This window comes from Brassica napus, chromosome C4, assembly GCF_020379485.1.
Source record: "Brassica napus cultivar Da-Ae chromosome C4, Da-Ae, whole genome shotgun sequence".
Classification (NCBI taxonomy): domain Eukaryota; kingdom Viridiplantae; phylum Streptophyta; class Magnoliopsida; order Brassicales; family Brassicaceae; genus Brassica; species Brassica napus.
The window spans coordinates 9578508-9597263 of NC_063447.1; the positions used below are offsets into that span (position 1 = coordinate 9578508).

At 39.7% G+C, this 18756-nt stretch overlaps 1 protein-coding gene across 2 annotated transcripts; it reads left to right on the forward strand.

Moving 5' to 3' along the window:
- Positions 1-13183: 13183 nt before the first annotated feature.
- LOC111213939 (bZIP transcription factor 16) lies at positions 13184-16388 on the forward strand. Of its 2 annotated transcripts, XM_022715784.2 has the most exons (13): positions 13184-13404; positions 13633-13726; positions 13794-13850; positions 13936-14010; positions 14215-14304; positions 14390-14449; positions 14538-14710; positions 14830-14884; positions 15144-15174; positions 15264-15496; positions 15575-15652; positions 15736-15861; positions 15952-16388. In XM_022715784.2, the coding sequence occupies exons 2-13, from the start codon at positions 13652-13654 to the stop codon at positions 16075-16077; spliced, it is 1179 nt and encodes a 392-aa protein (XP_022571505.1). In that variant the 5' UTR covers positions 13184-13404; positions 13633-13651; the 3' UTR covers positions 16078-16388. The 2 variants fall into 2 exon arrangements, with proteins under 2 accessions (XP_022571505.1, XP_048610506.1); XM_048754549.1 differs by lacking the exon at positions 13936-14010.
- Positions 16389-18756: the final 2368 nt, after the last annotated feature.

Genomic DNA, 18756 nt, shown 5'->3' on the forward strand with positions numbered 1-18756 from the left:
ACCGAGTGGATCGACATGGTAACCCCTTCGGGGAACGTGCAGCTACCTACCAATCTAGAGCACCACCCCTCAAGAATAAGATAGCTCCAACCTTGGAGCGTGAACCGCCAAGATGCTCAGGAACTGAACGCAGCCCCACTCGAAGAAATGAAGTTACTGAAAACTCTCCCCAATACTCTACATGCAGAACTGGCCCAAACCGGAGACACCTAAACCAGAACACTACCTCGCCCACAGAACAGCAGTGGCGAGTCAAGGATCAGCGCACCACCCGTAGTGGTAACAAGGAGCTAACTACAGGACAGGGTAGACTCCCGCTGGAGAGAAACCTAGATAGGGAAGATTTCCCGCCACCACAACACTTGACCCTCCCACAACCGAGATCAACTGAAGAAGTAATGGAGGAACTGAGAGATGCTACATACCAATACATGAATGTAGCTGATCATGTGGAGAGTGCAATGCATAAACAAAGGGTGTTAAGTGGAGAAGCATATGGTCTGATGGAGAAGACAGCTGCAGGTATTGTGGAAGCGGAATGTGCAGCGCAAGCAGCCCAACAAACATACCTCGTATCGACAATTGCAGCAGTAACTCAGGAGGAGGAGGCGATGGAAATCGAATTGACTACGGTCACCATCCCCCTAGAGACTAGCCAACCCCCACAACAAAGCAAAAGAAGAGGAAGACCTCCAAAAGTCTTTAAAGGATCAAACTCAAGGAAGCGAAATATCCAAATCTCTGTAGCCTCACCAGCTAATACTACGGGACGAGCTTCTACTCCCTCAGGCCAAGCAGTTAAGAGAAAAGTGGCTCCTATAAATGGCCTTGCAGGGACTAACACTACAGATGTTGCAGGACCCAGCTCAACGACCCCACTCCCACATACTAGAGTGTTTCCGGCAAGCAATCGACAGGCTCGGGATATTCCCCAGCAAACACCTCCTCTTCCTTAGCAACTCTGAGTTGGAACTGTTGTGGTTTGGGAAATCCCATAACAGTCCAACGTCTAAAAGAGATCCGTAAGAAGATCTCACCTGCTATAATTTTCCTATCAGAGACTAAGAATGTTGATTCTTTTATTCTCAAGGAGTTAGACTTCCTGGATGGTGATAATCACTTCCTGCTACCACCAACTAGACCAGGAAGTGGTGGACTAGCACTTTTCTGGAGACAAGACATCATAGTGCAGATCCTTTCCTCATCACAAAACTACATCGACACCCTGATTACAGTTAAAGGGATCTCTTTCCACTCTACCTTCATCTACGGAGAACCAGAGACTACACTTCGACAAGCTTTCTGGAACCATATGTCAGCTGTGGCCGCTAACAGAGACATACCTTGGATTATCACATGGGATTTTAACGAAATCATTGATAACTCCTAGAAGAGTGGAGGACCGAGCAGAGCAGAAGGCTCTTTCACCACATTCCGCAACTTCTTATCAAGTGGGGACTTGTTTGACCTCAAACACACATGAAACTATCTTTCATGGAGAGGAAAGAGGCACAACCACTTGATTCATTGCCGACTTGATAGATCAATGGCAAATAGCGCTTGGTCTGATCTCTTTCCATCGGGGAGATGTCATTATATGGAATTTGAAGGATCAGACCATCGACCAATCATCACCTACATCGACGCTACGAAGAAGAAGGTTGGCAGGCTCTTCTAGTATGATAGAAGGCTTAGTAACAACCCGGAAATTAAGCTCCTGATCACTGAAACATGGAACTCAGCCCCCCACCTGCCAGTGGGACATTGCCTATCAAGATGTAGACGCCATATCAGCCTGGAGCAAAAAACAGTCCATCAACAGCAAATTGCGAATTGAGAAACTAAAACTTGATATTGAGACAGCGATGACTGATACTACAGGGGATGATTCTCTTATCTCTCGTCTGAACCTGGAACTCCTTAGAGCTTACAAAGATGAAGAAGATTTTTGGAGACAGAGGAGCAGACTTATGTGGCTTGCAGCTGGAGATAGGAACTCGGGCTATTTCCATGTTGTTTGTAAAGGAAAACGGGCTCGCAATCGTATTGCTGTAATTGAAAGGAGTGACGGTGCTCCTTTATATGAGGAATCCGAGATTGTTGGAGAGATAACATCCTATTTTCAGACTATCTTTACAGCAAACACTTCACCTGATCAGTCCTTTGAGCCCTCAGTTGTGGTTGAACAAGCACTCTGCCCCTATATTTCATCTGATACGAATGACAGGCTGATCAGAGTATCATCGGCTGAGGAAGTACGAGTGGCTATGTTCTCTATCCACCCCGACAAAGCTCCCGGTCCGGATGGCTTCTCGGCATGTTTCTTTCAGTCAAATTGGCTCATAGTTGGTCCCATTTTCACGAAGGAGACACAAGAGTTTTTCAGAACATGGGTCTTATCGGAGCAAATAAATGACACCCATGTGAGACTTATCCCGAAGGTTCAGAGCCCGAAGCTGGTTTCAGATTATAGACCCATAGCTCTATGCAATGTGGTCTATAAACTGATATCAAAGATCCTTACGCTGCGCCTGCAACCTATTCTCTATGGCATTATCTCGGAAACCCAATCAGCTTTCGTACCGGGAAGGGCTATTTCCGATAATGTTCTCATAACACATGAAATCCTCCACTACCTCAAGATCTCTAATGCCAAGAAGAAGTGCTCAATGGCAGTGAAGACTGATATGAGTAAGGCATATGATCGGCTCGAATGGGACTTCATCCAACTAGTCTTAGAAAGATTGGGCTTTCACAGCATCTGGATTTCAAGGATTATGACTTGTATTAGGACAGTCTCATACTCGTACTTAGTCAACGATTCAGTACAAGGCACAGTGGTTCCAACACGGGGTATTAGGCAAGGCGACCCGCTCTCTCCCTACCTATTTATCCTATGCAGTGAGGTGCTGTCAGGTTTATGTCGAAGAACACAACAGGCGGGTCTATTGTCTGGAATACGTGTAGCAAGGGGGGTTCACCTCTGGTCAACCATCTCCTATTTGCAGACGACACGATGTTCTTCTTGCAGTCTGATGAATTAAGCTGCAACACCTTACACTCGATACTCCAACAGTACGAAGCTGCATCCGGCCAAACAATTAATACCAACAAATCGTCTATCACCTTCTCTGCGAAAACAACCCAGGAGACTCGAGCTAGAGTCAAATCTCGCCTTGGTATAGCAAGAGAAGGAGGAGTGGGAAAGTACCTTGGCCTCCCCGAACACTTTGGTCGGAGAAAGAAGGACCTCTTCACTTCAATAGTAGATAGGATCAGACAACATGCCAACAGTTTGTCTAACCGGTTCTATCAGCCTCTCCAATACATGCTATGTCTTGTTTCGAACTTCCGATTAGCCTATGTAAGAGGATTGAATCAGCGCTGACCCGGTTTTGGTGGGACGGGAGTGATAACAAGAAAAAGATGTGTTGGACATCCTGGACTAAGCTCTCAAAACCGAAGAAGATTGGAGGGTTAGGATTCCGTGACATTTAGCTCTTCAATAAAGCACTCCTTGCTAAGCAATCATGGCGGGTCCTTACCAAACCGGATTGTCTCCTATCTCGAGTCTTACGGGGTAAATACTGCCATAAGGCTTCCTTTCTTACGGTGAAGCCGACAGTAGCTTGCTCCCATGGATGGCGAGGGATTCTTCATGGTCGAGATCTGATTACACCTTGCCTGGGCAAGGCTATAGGCGATGGAAACACTACCAGAGTATGGCAGGAAGCGTGGATCAGAGCTGAGACGCTAGTACGACCAATAGGTCCTGCAAGGGAAGACGAGCTCGATACATATGTCTCTGATCTCTTGCTACGAGGGTCAGGAGAATGGGACAAGCCGAAGATTCAGCGGTTAATGCCTGCGTATGCGGAGCACATTTTCTGCATGAGATCAAGTTAGCTCGGTGCCATAGACAAGTTTGTCTGGCCTCTGAACAACTCAGGAACCTACTCAACCAAGTCTGGATATTACGAAACAGTCAAGCAACAAGAACAAGAGGAGAATAGACAACCACAAAACGTGATCAACCCCTAGGACAGAATCCAAGGTTTCAACTGGATAAAAAACATTTGGTCTGTCAAGACTGCTCCAAAGATTCAAGTTTTTCTCTGGAAAATAGTGCAAGATGCCTTACCTATAGGAGAAGCGTTACAGAGGAGAGGAGTTCTAACACACCCAGTTACGTGTGCGCGATGTGGAGCCCTGGAATCAGCTGATCACCTCTTCCTCCACTGCAACTACTCAAAACGAATCTGGAACAACCTACCTACTACGAGACCTATCAGTATCCAAGCGACGGCCACCTTTGATCAGATGTTGGTCTCATCAGCGACTTGGATTTGTCTCCCTCCTATGGGTATCTTGGTTAATATTTTTCCTTGGGTTTGCTGGTGTATTTGAGAACAGAAGACTCAATCCTGATGAGGTTATCTGCAACGCTCTGCGACTCGCACGGGAATGGCAAGAGGCGCAATCGAGAGGGCAACAATCACCGCATTCACTGGACATCAATGGCACCAGGGCACATAATAATACATCGACTGACTTTAATACTCTGTATACGGATGCGGCGTGGAGACTCCAGGACAAAACTGCAGGATGTAGTTGGGTCCTTCACAACCCACGCCTGGAAGAGACAAGACAGGACACTTCGACGGAGCGTTTTGTGGCGTCACCACTGATGGCCGAGGCACTAGCTGTACAGGAAGCCCTGTTACAGGCCAAGGCTCTTCATCTCACCAATATCTGCCTTAAGTCAGATAACCAGGTGCTTATCAATGCAGTATCCTCGAAACAACATCCAGTGGAGCTCTACGGAATCAATTTGGATATCGAGAATCTATCCCTATCTTTTACGTCTATTTCTTTTGCTCATGTACCTAGGAGCTTGAACTCTGCTGCAGATGCCTTGGCAAAATCTGCTCTGTATTCTTTAAACTCTTAGCTTCTGCTTATGCTTTCTTAATGAAATAGTTGGTTGATCAAAAAAAAGGACATATTCTCCTATCGAATGGGTTCTTAAATGTTTCGTCGAGAGAAACGAAGAGTCATTAAAACTATCGTTTGCACTCACTTTTAGCTGCTTTACTATTATCCAAGTAACAATACAATGTCCTGAAACGAAACTTTCTTTTTGTAACGTTTGGAACAGAATTGTTTTAGCAAGTAAAACAAAGAAATAGATAAAATAAATACACACAAGTAGACGAGCGAATAAAAGGAGAAACACACTCGACAAGGTCTAAACTAGAAACATTGTGAAAGAGAGTAGAAAAAAAATGGAACAAAATTGCTGTTAAGCCGATTCAGATTCAATTCGTTGTAACTAAAACTTTCATTCCATGAATGATACTCCCTTCGTTTCGATATAGATGATGTTTTAGATGATTTTTGTTGTTTCATAATAGATGATGTTTTCACATATCTAGATAATTTTAATTTTATCAAAAACTGTGTGACCAATTATGTTTTTGCTATTTTTGTTCATAGTTAGATAAATTAATTTTAAATTATCTTTCTAATAGTTTATTAAAAAAAAGTAAATTTCTTAATATGTGTAGAAAGAGTCAAAACTTTATGTATTATGAAACGGATGGACCGAGACAGTATTAAACATTTAGCAAAAAAAAAACACAAGTAAAAGAGAGTGTAAGCTGTTGTAAGTGTAAACATTGGAAGAACGAAGCCTTCCTAAGTCCAAGTCTGTAAACAAACTGTAAAGGAGAAAAAATCCATTAGTGAATCGCAGGAAATTAATTTTGATACCAACTTGTTTCGTTACATCAACCATAACCTTTTCAACCATCTCATATATGTTGGATAAGCTTGAGTTGCAAGTTTTCTTTTTCTTATTTAAAAGTTATGATTATCTATAAGGATTAGGATATTATGTGTGTGATAATACTATAAGGATTAGGACATGTCTAAGTCCTATATATAGTAATGCATATTGTGGTGCATAAGTGTGTGAGTTTGAGATATTAAGTTTGAGCTTTGTGATTGAATAATAAGAGAAGAACTTCTTATTGATATTGTGATTCTATATTTGGTATCAGAGCATAAACAACTATGAGTGATACGAAAGATGATCTCGTGCTAAGCACCAAAGATGTCGGGGCTGCATCTGTTAAGCTTCCGATGCTTACTTCTTCAAATTATACAGTTTGGGCTATGAGGATGAAGATATCATTAAAGGTGAGCAAAGTCTGGGAAACAATCGACCCTGGGAGCAAAGCAGAAGATAAAAACAATATGGCCATCGCCTTGTTGTTCCAATCAATACCTGAAGCTTTGGTTCTTCAAGTCGGAGATTTAGACAATGCAAAATCTGTTTGGGATGCTGTGAAATCACGCCATATAGGAGCAGAGAGAGTACGTGAAGCAAGACTACAAACCTTGATGGCTGAGTTTGATAGACTCAAGATGAAAGACGCAGACACAATTGATACATTCGTTGGAAAACTTTCAGAGATAACCTCCAAGGCAGCCTCCTTAGGGGAGACAATCGAGGAGCCAAAGATTGTCAAGAAATTCTTGTCAAGCTTGCCAAGAAGGAAGTATATTCATATTGTAGCTTCACTTGAGCAAGTATTGGACTTAAACTTGACAAGCTTTGAGGATATCATTGGGAGATTGAAAGCTTACGAAGAAAGAATAACTGAAGAAGAAGAAGACACAGTTGATGACTCGAGTAAACTGATGTACGCAGACTCGAGGCAGGAGAACTACGGCAATAACTATAACAATCGTGGACGAGGACACAGTGGACGAACAGGTTGGCGAGGAAGAGGCCGCGCGCGGGGATCGTTTCAACAACAAAGGGACGCGTATCGGCAAGGACGAGCTGGTGGAGGTGATACATCTCACATTACCTGCTTTAACTGTGACAAACTCGGACACTATGCTACGGATTGTCCCGACAAACTGTTGAATCTTCAAGAAACCGTTGAGAAGAAGGAGGAAGACAACACACAAGAAGCAGACGCTCTCATGATGAATGAGATAGTTTACCTTAACGAGAACAAGGTAGATCCTAAGAGGTTTGAGGGTGAGGAAGATTCGATGGATATCTGGTACCTTGATAACGGCGCTAGCAACCACATGAGTGGTAACCGACTGTTCTTCTATGAGCTGAACGAAACGATCACTGGAAAGGTACGGTTCGGAGATGATTCCAGGATAGACATAATGGGAAAAGGTTCGATCCGTTTCATAGTTAGAGGTGGAGAAAAAAAAGTGCTAAGGAATGTATATTACATACCGGCATTACGAAGTAACATCGTCAGCTTAGGACAAGCTACAGAAGTTGGGTGTGAAGTTTGTATGAAAGATAATCAACTAAGCCTATATGATAGAGATGGACAGCTTATGGTTAGGAGTACTAGAGCAAAGAATCGATTGTATAAAGTAACTCTACAGGTCGATCTCATACAATGTCTACAAGTAAAGGGGTTAGGAGACAGCACGTTATGGCACGCACGTTTGGGGCATATTAGCAAGGACACAATGAGACTCATGGTACGTAAGGAGCTTGTAAACGGCGTTCCAGATATCGATCACAGCTCCGAGACATGTGTGTCCTGCTTAAAAGCAAAACAAACTCGCAAGCCGTTCCCGCAAGCTACATCATATCGAGCAAAGAATCTCCTTGAGCTGGTACATGCCGACCTATGTGGACCCATCACGCCACCAACCCCAGCCAAGAGTCGATACATATTCGTCCTAATAGATGATCATTCTCGATACATGTGGACGGCATTGCTAAAAGAGAAAAGCGAAGCCTTTGAAAAGTTTAAAACTTTTAAGATACGTGCTGAACAAGAAACTCGTACAGAACTCAAGAATTTACGGACAGATAGAGGAGGAGAATTTTGTTCTCAAGAGTTTCAAGTGTACTGCGAGAAGAACGGAATTAAGCGAGACCTAACCGCACCATACTCTCCACAGCAGAACGGCGTAGTGGAGCGACGTAATAGAACACTCCTTGAGATGGCTAGGAGCATCCTAAAACACATGAAACTGCCAAACCATCTCTGGGGTGAAGCAATAAGGCACTGCACCTATCTAATCAATCGAGTTGCTACTAGGTCATTGGAGGGATGCACACCATACGAAGCTTGTAGATCACGCAAGCCAAATCTCGGTCATATCAAAGTGTTTGGATGTGTTTGTCACGCACGAACCAAAAGCGTAGGAAGAAAGAAACTCGATGACAGGTCCAGAACTCTTGTCCACCTTGGAACAGAACCAGGATCAAAAGCCTATAGGCTATATGATCCTTTGAGCAAACGTATCATTGTGAGCCGGGATGTGATCTTCGAAGAAGACAAGAGTTGGAACTGGTGTAAAGACAACAACGGCGATTCTGGAGAACTTGAGTTTGATCTATCTCGGGTAATCGAGAGCACAAATGAAGCAGGGCCTGTGACTCGAGCTCTTGAGGACAGAGAAGATCTCGGTTATGACAATAATGGCAGTAGTGAAGATGATGAAGTTGAACCATTACCTAGACGATCAACAAGGATCATCACCAGACCCTCACATCTTGATGATTACGTTCTTCTCGCGGAAGTAGAGGGGGAGAGATTGCTAATGATTATCAATGACGAACCATGGGATTACAATGAAGCGAGAAAGATAAAAGTTTGGGTTGATGCGTGCAAGGATGAGATTTGTTCTATAGAGAAGAACAATACTTGGGATCTTGTTGAGTTACCTGATGGTGTAAAGCCAATAGGCCTGAAGTGGGTCTTCAAAATCAAGCGCAATGCCGACGGGACTATCAACAAATACAAGGCGCGGCTGGTAGCAAAAGGTTATGTTCAAAGGCACGGAGTAGATTATGACGAAGTGTTTGCTCCAGTGGCTCGTATTGAGACTATACGTCTGATCATAGCATTAGCTGGCTCTCATGGCTGGGAGATACATCATCTTGATGTCAAGACTGCCTTTCTCCATGGAGAGCTGAAAGAGGAAGTTTTTGTGTATCAACCCGAGGGTTTTACGGTCGCAGGAGAGGAACACAAAGTCTATAGACTTAAGAAGGCCCTTTACGGTTTACGGCAGGCTCCAAGAGCTTGGAATATAAAACTTAACCAGATCTTGCGTGGCTTAAACTTTCAAAGGTGCTCCAAAGAGCCCTCTCTTTACCGTAAAGAAGCAAGTGAGGAGCTTCTAATCGTAGTAGTCTATGTCGATGATCTCTTAGTCACTGGCTCATCCTCACGAGCTATACTTGAGTTTAAGAAAGAGATGGGAGCGAAGTTTGAGATGAGTGATCTTGGTCTGTTGACGTACTATTTGGGAATAGAAGTATTACAATACGATGGAGGCATTATACTTAAACAAGATAGATATGCCCGACGGATTCTTGAGGAAAGCGGTATGAGTTCGTGCAATCTAACACACGTGCCGTTGGAGCAAAACGCTCAGTTCTCTAAGGCTAAAGACGAGGAGAAGGTCGATGAGAAAGAGTTTCGTCGAAACATTGGATGCTTACGCTACTTATTACATACAAGACCGGACCTAGCATTCAGCGTTGGAGTTTTGAGCCGGTATATGCAAGATCCTAGAGTGTCACATGGAGCAGCGATGAAACAAGTTCTAAGGTACCTTCGAGGCACTATCTTTCTCGGTTTGCGATATGAACGTGGTAAAGGTACCGGCTTGTTAGGTTACAGCGACAGCTCATGTAACGTAGACGTCGACGATGGTAAAGGCACAACGGGACATATATTCTACCTTGGCAAGAGTCCTATAACTTGGAGTTCTACAAAACAAGAATTGGTAGCTCTTTCTTCATGTGAATCAGAGTTTATGGCTGCAACAGAAGCTGCGAAACAAGCTATTTGGTTACAAGAGTTGCTAAGTGAAGCTATTGGAGAAGTAAGTGAACGTGTGGTCATTAAGGTTGATAACAAGTCAGCAATTTCTTTGTCAAAAAATCCGGTGTTTCATGGACGAAGCAAGCATATTCATAGAAGATTTCATTTCATAAGAGAGTGCGTCGAAAATGAGTTGGTTGAAGTTGAACATATTCCGGGAAGCGAACAGAAGGCTGATATCCTCACCAAATCACTTGGTCGAAACAAGTTTAAAGAGATGCGTGAACTTATTGGAGTTCAAGATGTGTGTGAAGACAAGCTCAAGCTTAAAGGGGAGAATGTTGGATAAGCTTGAGTTGCAAGTTTCCTTTTTCTTATTTAAAAGTTATGATTATCTATAAGGATTAGGATATTATGTGTGTGATAATACTATAAGGATTAGGACATGTCTAAGTCCTATATATAGTAATGCATATTGTGGTGCATAAGTGTGTGAGTTTGAGATATTAAGTTTGAGCTTTGTGATTGAATAATAAGAGAAGAACTTCTTATTGATATTGTGATTCTATAATATAGTCATACCTCTCGTCTGTCTCAAGAAGATCCTGTAAAGAATGAAGTTTCCAAGACAGAGTTTATTCACATTGACCGCATAGAGTTGCGATCATAATCCCTCGCTGTCAACGAAGCTGTTGAGTTAAGATTGTAGAATTTTCGGACAGCCTAGTGAGAGATTCGTCTGTGTAAACAAGTGGTAAGGTAAATCAAACATCTCCTCTCTAGGAAACATTTCCTTCACCATTTGGAATATAACTTCATAAACATCATCCTCTACACGAATACAGCTCCAATTCACATCTTCTAGAGCCAGAAGATCTTGTATGTGGTCCCTTATAAACTTTGAAAGACAATCGTAGTCCTTCTTCTTACGTTTCTCTTCATTTTCATCTCGCGACCCGATGTATCGTGTGTAAAGAACATCAAGCAGCTCTCCTCATGTGTCAAGCATCACAAATGTAGTTTGTGGATTTCCAGGTCCCTATCAACACGCTAGGACTCTCAGCGCAGCTTTCTCATCTTCTTTATTTTGAAATGGCCTTGAGAACGCTTTAAGAGACTTGATTACATTGTGATAATCAATCCTCCTTGTTTCTTCTTCAAAAACGTTTTGTATAGTAACCAATAAAAGAGGTTTTCCTTTTCCAAAGAAGAAAGACACTTTCTATCAAAATCCATAATCATCCCCAAGACCTTATGCCACTTGGTCTCAGGTTAATTTCATCTTGTCATCATTAATCTCTAATAAACTCCGGCATTGCTCTTTCCGATACATAGAAAAGAACTGTACCTCTAACTTGTGCACATGATATAGCTCCAAGAATCACGAAATTTCATCCTTCTCTGGAACATGATCCAGTTGGGCGTAAATCCAATTCCTCTCTTCCTCAATGGCTTCTTCAGATATCTGAATTTATTAAGAAAATCAATCGTCCAGATTTCATCATATCTCTCTGTCACGTACTTATTAAGATTTGGTTCCAATTCATCTTCAATCCTTAGAGTAGACACCAAATCATTTTCCCGTAGTTTTTATAATAAGCGTTCAGATCAGTTCCTTGCATGTATTTCCTTTTCTTGACACCGTTCCTCACTATCATCTTCATCGATAATGTAGTCTCTCAATTCATCATTAACATCAGATTTCTTTAAACGTTTGGACTTGGTCATTTTCTGGAGATTGTTGTTGTTTTCCTAGAGAAGCTGATAATCGTCTTCGTGAAGATTGAAATCATCTTTCTTTTCTCCATCATGATGATCATCACTACATTGCATCTTTTCTCCTTCAACGTCATCACCTTCCATTAAAAACCCATCACCATATATAGTCGTAATGATCTTCCTCTTTAACAATCTCCTACTCTCTGTCGAAAACAAATCGGAATTTTCAGAAAAGAAAAGAAGAACAATAAACTCAAAGGGACTTAGATTTTATCTACCTTTGTCATGGTGGACGTTGTTCCTCGCCATGACTAGTTCAAGAAGAACAAAAAGCCCTAGAGGGTTAGGGTTTGGAGCAGCGCTTTTTATGGAACAATTTTTTTTATTAGTTGCACACTGTCATGCAGTGATTTTTAGTGTAAAAGGCCAATTAAAGCTTCTTTTTCTATTTTTCAAATCCTTTGGGTGTTTTTACCACATGTGAAAGTGAACAACAAATCTGAACGTTGTAACATGCAACGGTCTATACATAAAGTACATTCTCGTCTCGTTCCGTAAGCCAAGTTCTGTAAATGAAGCTTCGTGAGATTCCTTCTTTGTAATGTTGATTATGTTCTCTGTTCGATTTGGACAACAAAACAAATTCAAAACTATTATATGAAGAACAACAAATCGAAATCCCCAAATTTCAATTCGAAAACCTTAAGAAGAGAAAATTCCCAAATTTTGAAGAGGAATCATACTGAAATGGCGTCGTTGGAGAATCAAATCTTCGTGCACTTCGTCGGAGATTATGACAGTATTCTTCGCCGGAGATGATGGAACGAAATCGAAGTCGACGTTACGTGGTCTTCGCCGCCGTGAGAGAGAGCGAAGAGAAGAGATTCACCGCCGTGAGAGAGATCGAAGAGGAGAGGTTTCTGAGTTTTTTTTCGGTTGTTTTATTTAATATAAAACAAGGGTATTAAGGATATTTAGTATACTAATAAATGTTATTTTTGTGACTTTTCTCTTCTAGTGCTATTTTTGAGACAAAAATTCAAAAATGCTATTATGGAGATTGCCCAAAATTTTACATAATAAATTTCAAAAATTTTAGAAAGACAGATAAGTCCCTATACATATTGTATATAATTTTATGTTACATGAATGTTTTTAAGAATTTACGCATTCGAGCTATCACGTTCAAAGTTAGAGCGGTTACAGTCGTTCATACCTTTAATAAGAAATTTCATTGTTTTATTATATAACTAATCATAATTAAAAACAAATTTCAATAATTTTTTATTTATCGTAATAAAAAAATAGTTTATATTGTGTTTATCTAAAATTTACATCATAAAGTTTTAACCTTTTTAAAAAAGATGAACCCTTAATGAATAATTTGATTTTTGAATATAATTAACCATAAGTAAAAACGAATTTCAGTGACTTGATAATTATAATTATAACCCTTAATAAATAGTTCATAGTATTGTTAATAACAATTTAGGGTATCAAATAACAAGTTAAAAATTTGAAGGCAAAAAAAAAAAAAAATTTCAACAAGGTAAAACAAAAGGACTCAGTTTTGAATCTGGACTATGAATCAAAAATAAGTTTGAAGGAAGGGGTTTTAATATAAATAAATACTTAATATAGGCGAAAGAAGCAACTCGTATTCCTCCTCGTGAATTCCACGCCCCCTCCCCCTTTCCTTCTTCTTCTCCGTTGGAAACTCACAAACATATCAACCAATTTTGTCTTTGGTCAAACACATTGATTCCCTCAATCTCTTGCAAATTTCAAAGCTCCTAGATTCACACCGCATACCCAGTTTTGTGCTCAGAGTTTTCAGACATCACCCGGTCGTTAGGTATTTCTATCGCATCTCAAAGTTCGTGTCTTTGGGGGTAGATTCTGCGTTTTTTTTGTCTGAATTCGACTTGTTTTTTCTATCACTACCTACAACGCCAATTTGATTGAGAAAGAGACGACCTTTATTTGTTAATTATCAGTGTGAATGTTGAACTGCTGGATGTGGTGGGGGTGGTTTATGCATTAAGTAGATCTCGTGGTGTATTAGCTGAGCTCGTCTTTGCAGGTACCTCTCACTGGTGATAATGGCTAGCAATGAGATGGAGAAATCTAGTAAAGAGAAGGAACCTACAACGCCTCCTCCTCCTCCCTCTTCACAGGTTTTGTTCTACTTCCAGCTAGGTTGTGATTCTGTATTTTATAATTGGCAATGTTATGTGTTTGCAGGAGCCTTCCTCGGCTGTGAGTGCTGGCATGGCTACTCCTGATTGGTCTGGCTTTCAGGTATAAGACAGATTCCTCCGTTTATGAATCTGTTTTTTTGTTTCGTTTGAGGGTTAGGGGTTCCTTTCTTTTGCTCCTTTGACAGGCATATTCTCCTATGCCGCCTCATGGTTTTGTGGCCTCAAGTCCACAACCTCACCCTTATATGTGGGGGGTTCAGGTAAAACTGACTGTTTTTATAGATTCATCGCCTTTTATCGTGATGTATACATCAGTGCTTCTTGGAGGTTTGAGGTTTAGTTTGCATGAGTTCTAGCGTTTGATTTGATATTTCTAATGCCTTGGGAACTGGTCTTCTTTTGAGTCAAGATTAACTCCAACTATTAGTAGCTTTGATTGGTTGATGAATGTGAACTTTTTGCAGCATATGATTCCTCCTTATGGAACTCCACCTCATCCGTATGTTGCAATGTATCCCCCAGGTGGCATGTACGGACATCCTTCAATGCCTCCGGTACTATATTTGATTGCCATGAGCTATGTATTGAAACGGTGTGGTTGTTGATCATTTCCTTATAACTTATGTCGTTCTGTATCAGGGATCTTATCCATATAGCCCCTATGCTATGCCTTCTCCCAATGGAATGACCGAAGCTTCTGTGAGTTTGCGCCTCCTCATTGATAATTTTCTTTTTGTTGCTACCATTTTTTATTACCAGATCATAACTAAGAGATTATTTTATGCAGGGGAATACTACAGGTGGCACTGAGGGTGGTGATGCTAAACAATCCGAAGTGAAGGAAAAATTGCCTATCAAAAGATCAAGAGGAAGCTTGGGAAGTTTGAACATGATTACAGGAAAGAACAATGAGCCTGGGAAAAACTCAGGAGCATCAGCTAATGGAGCTTACTCTAAAAGGTATATGTAACTTGCTTGACTTTCTCCAGTTTAAGGGATGTGGCTATTCTCGTAGGATTTAGACTTTCTCTGGACTTATTAGATAATAACACCATTATTTCACTGCTCTGAGATTACAGTGGAGAGAGTGCTTCTGATGGTTCAAGTGAAGGAAGTGATGCGAACTCTCAAAATGTAAGTTTTGGAAAGCATTTATCTTAATGTAGGCTCTCTTTCCAACCACTAGATTGACCTATTCATATCTGTCAATCTCGTATATTTTCTCATGTAGTTTTGCACATTGTCACACATAAGAAAAAAACAATATAGTTGTATAAATTTGCCTCTAAGTTGTTAATGTTGGATCGTTCCGTTTGAATAGTCTTTAAGATATTTGCTCTGTCTATGGTTACCACTATAGTTGTGATTCGGATTTGCTTTGCTGTTCTTGTAGGGCTCGGGATCTGGACAAGAAGGGAAGGATGGTTGGTTTTTGATCCTTTAGTTTTTTTCCTTTCATTTCATTCATGTGACTTAACACTGTGAGAGTGCTTTATTGTTTTGTAAAATTCAGAGAATGGTGATTCTGCTAATGCCCCCCGGAATGGTACACCGGTGAGCCAGACCGTCCCAATCATGCCAATGCCAGCTGCAGGCCCACCGACGAATTTAAACATTGGGATGGAATATTGGGGCGCTCCTACTTCAGCAGCTATCCCTGGAATGCATGGGAAAGCATCTACACCAGTTCCTGGAGTCGCTGCTCCAGTCTCTCGAGATGGTGGCCATTCACAACCCTGGTTACAGGTGTGTGCTGTGCACTCCTCTGCTCTATTCCTTCTCATAAATACTCAAAACATTAAAAATGCTTATCTTTGCAATCAGGACGATAGAGAAATTAAGCGACAGAAAAGGAAGCAGTCCAATAGGGAGTCTGCTAGAAGATCCAGATTGCGTAAACAGGTAACTTAAACATAACCTTAAACCACGTCCATGTGAGAAAATTATGGGACATAGAAGAAGTTGTTTATGTGTGTGTGTTTCAGGCGGAATGTGATGAACTGGCACAACGAGCTGAGTTGTTGAATGAAGAAAACGCAAGCCTGAGAGCAGAAATCAACAGGCTCAAAAGCCAGTGCGATGAGCTCACCTCTGAGAATACCTCTCTCAAGGTTAGAAAACAAAAACAAAAGTTTCTAGGGCCAACCAAGCAAACAGTAACTAGTAACTAAGTTTTGTGTATTTGTTTTTGTTTCTTGCAGGATCAGCTTTTATCATTCCCTTCACTTGAAGCCATTAACATGGACAAGGACGACCAAGAACCAGAAGCCTATCAAACAGGCGTCACAGAGAGAAAGGTTGATGATACCTACAAAAACTCAACGTGAAAGAAAAAAAACATACAGCGAAACCAATTCATAACACAGAGTTACAAAAAAGTGGCAGCAGCCACAACAACAACACTCGGCGGTTCGTTGCTAACAGATGGTTGTAGGATATTACTATATTAGGTATTAGAGATCAATTGGTCTGGAATAGTTTCTTAGCCCTTTGTTGAAGATGGTTGGTCCTGTCTGTGTACTACGTAAGCTACTAAAGTGGTTTGAATCCTAGTTGCAGAAGAGAATCTGAGGCAATGTGCTTTTTATGTATCCAATGTACCATTTTTTAATTTAGATTTTTTTTTTTTGGATTTTCACTTGATGAATGTGTTATGTTATTGCTGATTTTGATATTTGGTCGTATCATTTTTGTATAGATCCTAAAAGTGGCCGTGGGTGGGTTTGGCTCTATCACTTGAGAAATATCTGAAAAGTCCAGGTTTGATATGGTATGAAAGCACTCATGTCATGAGATGAGATTGTAAGTTCAGAAGAGGATGTAGCGACAGGACTTATATGAGGAAGTTAATGATGACCATGTGCAGAGGAAAAATATCAGTGAAAGCTAGCTTGTGATGGGACAGGGGAAGCCTGGTTTACTTTGAATCCGGAGGGGAGGTAGGGGGGGGATAGATAAAAAAAAATGGCGGTAGTCTGGTAGTAATCTTTTTTGGGGCTTAGTGTGAACCGATCGTTTGTTACAATCCACCGTATAAACAACCGAAAATTGGTCTAAAGAAAATCAAATCTATAACTGACGTACAACTCCAAAATTGGTATTCAAACTCGGAACATCTGGAGGGGGGTGGGGTGGGTGGGAGACTATAGATAAAAAAAAAGTGTTAGAAAGGAAACGACCCATCAAAAACTATCTAAGCCCAAGTGGCGGTAGTCTGGTAGTAATTTTTTTTTGGGGCTTAGTGTGAACCGATCGTTTGTTACAATCCACCATATAAACAACCCAAAATTGGCGAAAGGAAAATCAAATCTATAACTGACGTACAACTCCAAAATTGGTATTCAAATTCGGATCAGGTAGTGTGGTACGCTTTCGGGCTAGTCCATTTTATAGCACTAAGTGCATTTCTCCCGGAACCGACCTGATAGCGATAGGATTCATTAAAAAATAAGAACTACTAGATCTCAACCCGCGCAACCGCGCGTGTTTTTGTTTTCATTTATTTTTATATAAACATTTTGTTTTCAATTCTAAATTGATATATATTATAATATATATGTATCTATTAATTTTTTAAACATAATAAGTATACGGTATATTTTTCATTGAATAGATTGTTTCAAACTTTCACATATATTTGTATCTTCTTCTATATATATATATTTTCGGATTATTATTTCATTATTAAAATCGTAACTATATATATAAAGATTAGTAAAATTATTTTTTTTTTGTCATATTCAAAGATATTGTAACTTTTCACAAATTTAGAAAGTTTTTTAAAAAACAAATCTTTCGCTTGTTTACCCATCAAAAACTATCTAAGCCCAAGTGGCGGTAGTCTGGTAGTAATCTTTTTTTCTTAGTGTGAACCGATCGTGTGTTACAATCCACCATATAAACAACTCAAAATTGGCCTAAGGAAAATCAAATCTATAACTGACCTACAACTCCAAAATTGGTATTCAAACTCGGATCAGATAGCGTGGTACGCTTTCGGGCTAGTCCATTTTGTAGCACTAAGTGCATTTCTCCCGGATAGCGATAGGATTCATTAAAAAATAAGAACTACTAGATCTCGATCCGCGCAACCGCGCGAGTTTTTGTTTTCATTTATTTTTATATAAACATTTTGTTTTCAATTCTAAATTGATATATATTATAATATATATGTATCTATCAATTTTTTAAACATAATAAGTATACGGTATATTTTTCATTGAATAGATTGTTTCAAACTTTCACATATATTTGTATCTTCTTCTATATATATACATTTCCGGATTATTATTTCATTATTAAAATCGTAACTATATGTATAAAGATTAGTAAAATTATTTTTTTTGTCATATTCAAAGATATTGTAACTTTTCACAAATTTAAAGTTTTTTAAAAAATAAATCGCTCGCTTCATAGATTTATATTATCGAGTAAATAATTAAACATTTAGTTTTTGTTTCATTTTTAAAATAAACTATATAGTTTAAATTTTGTTTTCATTGGTTTAAGGCAGTAAAGATTAATCATTGTTAGATAATATGAAAAAAAAAATTATAATTTTAAAAGTTAACATCGACAAATATTTAAATATTTAACATATGGAGGTATAATATTACAACATTAAATTATATCTATTTAATTTATACTATCTATAAATCCAATGGATCATCTATTGTTTAAATCCAATTATTGATAGCCCAATAAAAATTTCTGGTAGGTCCAAAATATAAATGATAAGATTACAGATTAAATGTAACATGACTTTATAATAATATGTCCATTAAGTTCATTTTTTTTAAAATCACATATGAATCAAGGTTGTGACTTCTGCTTTAATATATAAGACTAGACCCTGATCCGCGCGCCTGCGCGGATATGAATTTTCAGTTTTAATTATTTATTTTATTAAATGATGTATTTGTAATATTCGTTCATATTATATTCATTAAGTAAATATTTTTTTTTGCATCTTAAACTATCTATTTTTTTTACGAATATGTGATATC

Coding starts and splice junctions, on each gene's coding strand:
- LOC111213939 (XM_022715784.2), top strand. CDS start 13,652: ATGGCTAGCAATGAGATGGAGAAATCTAGTAAAGAGAAGGAACCTACA. Junction 13,727..13,793: donor CTCCTCCTCCCTCTTCACAG/GTTTTGTTCTAC, acceptor ATGTGTTTGCAG/GAGCCTTCCTCGGCTGTGAG. Junction 15,653..15,735: donor GATCCAGATTGCGTAAACAG/GTAACTTAAACA, acceptor TGTGTGTTTCAG/GCGGAATGTGATGAACTGGC.